Consider the following 2,154-nt stretch of genomic DNA (forward strand, 5'->3'; position numbering starts at 1 on the left):
TTCATTTAAAAACATGAGATACAGTGGGATGGGGAAAAACCGCCATAACGTCTTTAGACATGTTTTTTAAAAGTTGAACTTGCATTAAGTTTACATGGCTTTCTAAACAGGCCGCTCTCTGCGAGACGCGAGTGCAACGGTGATAGATGTCCCTCTAGAAAATGTGATAAATATGCATTCTGTGTGAACGGCTTGGTTTCAGTTTTGACGTAAACAACAACATCTCCACACTGATGCTCTCGTTTTCCGCAATATATGAATGAACAACGTAGCAGCGGGAACCCTAGTGGGTTCAACTGGATAGGCTAACAAAAGCATTCAAATGCAATCAATGACACATACATCGTCATCGCATCTCGTGCGCCACTGATAAGGCTGCCTGACGGCTGACGCAGACCTTAAATTCGAATTACGAATATTCGAAATTCAAATTTTTTTTTTGACAGCCCTATTTAGAATAAGTAAATGATGACAGAATTTTCTTTTTGGGTGAACTTTCCTAATTTGAATATTTTCCCTCTGTATATATGTAGTTTCTTTATACTGAATTGTATCAGATTTGTGATCCTTGTATTGCACTCAATCTTATTATTCCCAATGCTGGTTTTACAAATACTACCATGATGTATAATTATTTTAAACTTTCATAGTGTTTGCTTTCTCATTATAATAATGAGAACTGGAGAAAATGTGTTGGATTGAAAGTATCTTGTGCAAAAACGGTCAAATATTTTTGTATAATGGCCATTAGACTCTATATTGATTCGTCCATCCACAGCAACATATCAGTGCTACTTTCATGCCTGTTGTATCACTTCTTTTTCTAATACTGCAAGTTAAGTATGAGAAGGGACAAAAAAAATACTATTAATATAATCAGTTAAGACTGTTCCAGTGCTTGTCTTATTGCTAGGGTGCTTGCTAAGTTAATAAGACAATATAATTTCAACTCATTTATTTAATGTCCATGTATTTATTTAGGCTATTTGGTAAGTGGTCATGTAATAAGCATAATAATATGCAATCAGCAAGTTATTTTCCTAAAATAACCCAGTTTATGTTGACACAAGATCACTTTGTTTTACCCTGCCAGTGTTTATTTTAATCTTTTTCTCTTTCTCTTTCTCTTTCTGTTGTTGTTTTGTTTGTTGCGCAGGTCTTTTGGATTTGTACTGTGGGTTGTTCAATAAGGGATCCAAGTCAGGGACCAATAGAGTCCAAGTGAGTCGCATCGTCTACACGGTCGTTTGGGGCTGTTGTGTCCAAACAGAGGCATTATTCCACACTCTCTTTAACTTCTTCCTGAAGGCTCTGAAAAGGTATACATGCCACATATGTTTTTTTTTAATCTTATGACGAATCGTATGTTTAACTTATGTTTAGGGCTGTCAATACACAACATTTTTGTGTGATTAATCACGATTAATTGCACACTTATCATGAAATTAAACATTCACCATTTATCCTGTTTAACACATTCATTTTGTTATCATTTGCTTTATCCAGCAAAGTAAAGCATCATATTGAAGGGTGATTCTCACAAACTGTATTTTCTGCAAGCTTTTTTCAAGGTAATATTAGGTGTCTTTCCAAAAAAAGGACACTTGGAGACTACAAAAGGACACCACATAAGCAACTGATAGGTGTCCATTAGGGCTGTCAAAATGGCTGAAACACTAAATTTGAATTTTGTACTTAAAAATGATCAAAATTCAAATTATATTCGAATTTAAAATGCATAATTTCAGTTAGGGTGAAGAAAAGCTTTTGGCTTCTCTTCTGAGGCCACAAGAGAACGCATCGAGCAAAATATTACTAATGCACGTTTATTCAAAGCTAGGGCTGCACGATAAATCGCATGCGATATTTAACGCGCATCTTATCAGTAAAGCCGGTTCTGTAATCAGCGGTAAATCTCCATCACCTGTGGGCTTTCACATTGAGCAGCATTAACTACATGAAAAAACCCCGCCATAAAGTCTCGATATATGTTTTTTTTCAAAGTTGAAATTGCATTAATTTTAATTAAATTAAATGTCTAAACATGCGGCTCTTTTGTGCGAGATGCGAGTGCAACGGCGATAGATGTCCCTCTAGAAAATGCACGAAATATGCGTTCTGTGTGAACGGCTTGGTTTCAGTTTTGATGTAAAC

General features: G+C 35.7%; 1 protein-coding gene across 1 annotated transcript in view; it reads left to right on the plus strand.

The window, feature by feature from the left end:
• LOC107655809 (serine-protein kinase ATM-like) overlaps window positions 1–1,359 on the plus strand; it is a gene marked incomplete at its 5' end in the record, with an annotated part of 3,431 nt that extends 2,072 nt beyond the window's left edge. Inside the window, one exon of the mRNA XM_016443394.1 lies at window positions 1,157–1,359. Within this exon, the coding sequence (XP_016298880.1) occupies window positions 1,157–1,356 (200 nt within the window). The remainder of the gene's footprint in view (window positions 1–1,156) is intronic.
• Window positions 1,360–2,154: the final 795 nt, after the last annotated feature.

The sequence above is a fragment of the Sinocyclocheilus anshuiensis genome, unplaced genomic scaffold (genome assembly GCF_001515605.1).
Source record: "Sinocyclocheilus anshuiensis isolate Anshui unplaced genomic scaffold, SAMN03320099.WGS_v1.1 scaffold1421, whole genome shotgun sequence".
In the NCBI taxonomy this organism is placed as follows: domain Eukaryota; kingdom Metazoa; phylum Chordata; class Actinopteri; order Cypriniformes; family Cyprinidae; genus Sinocyclocheilus; species Sinocyclocheilus anshuiensis.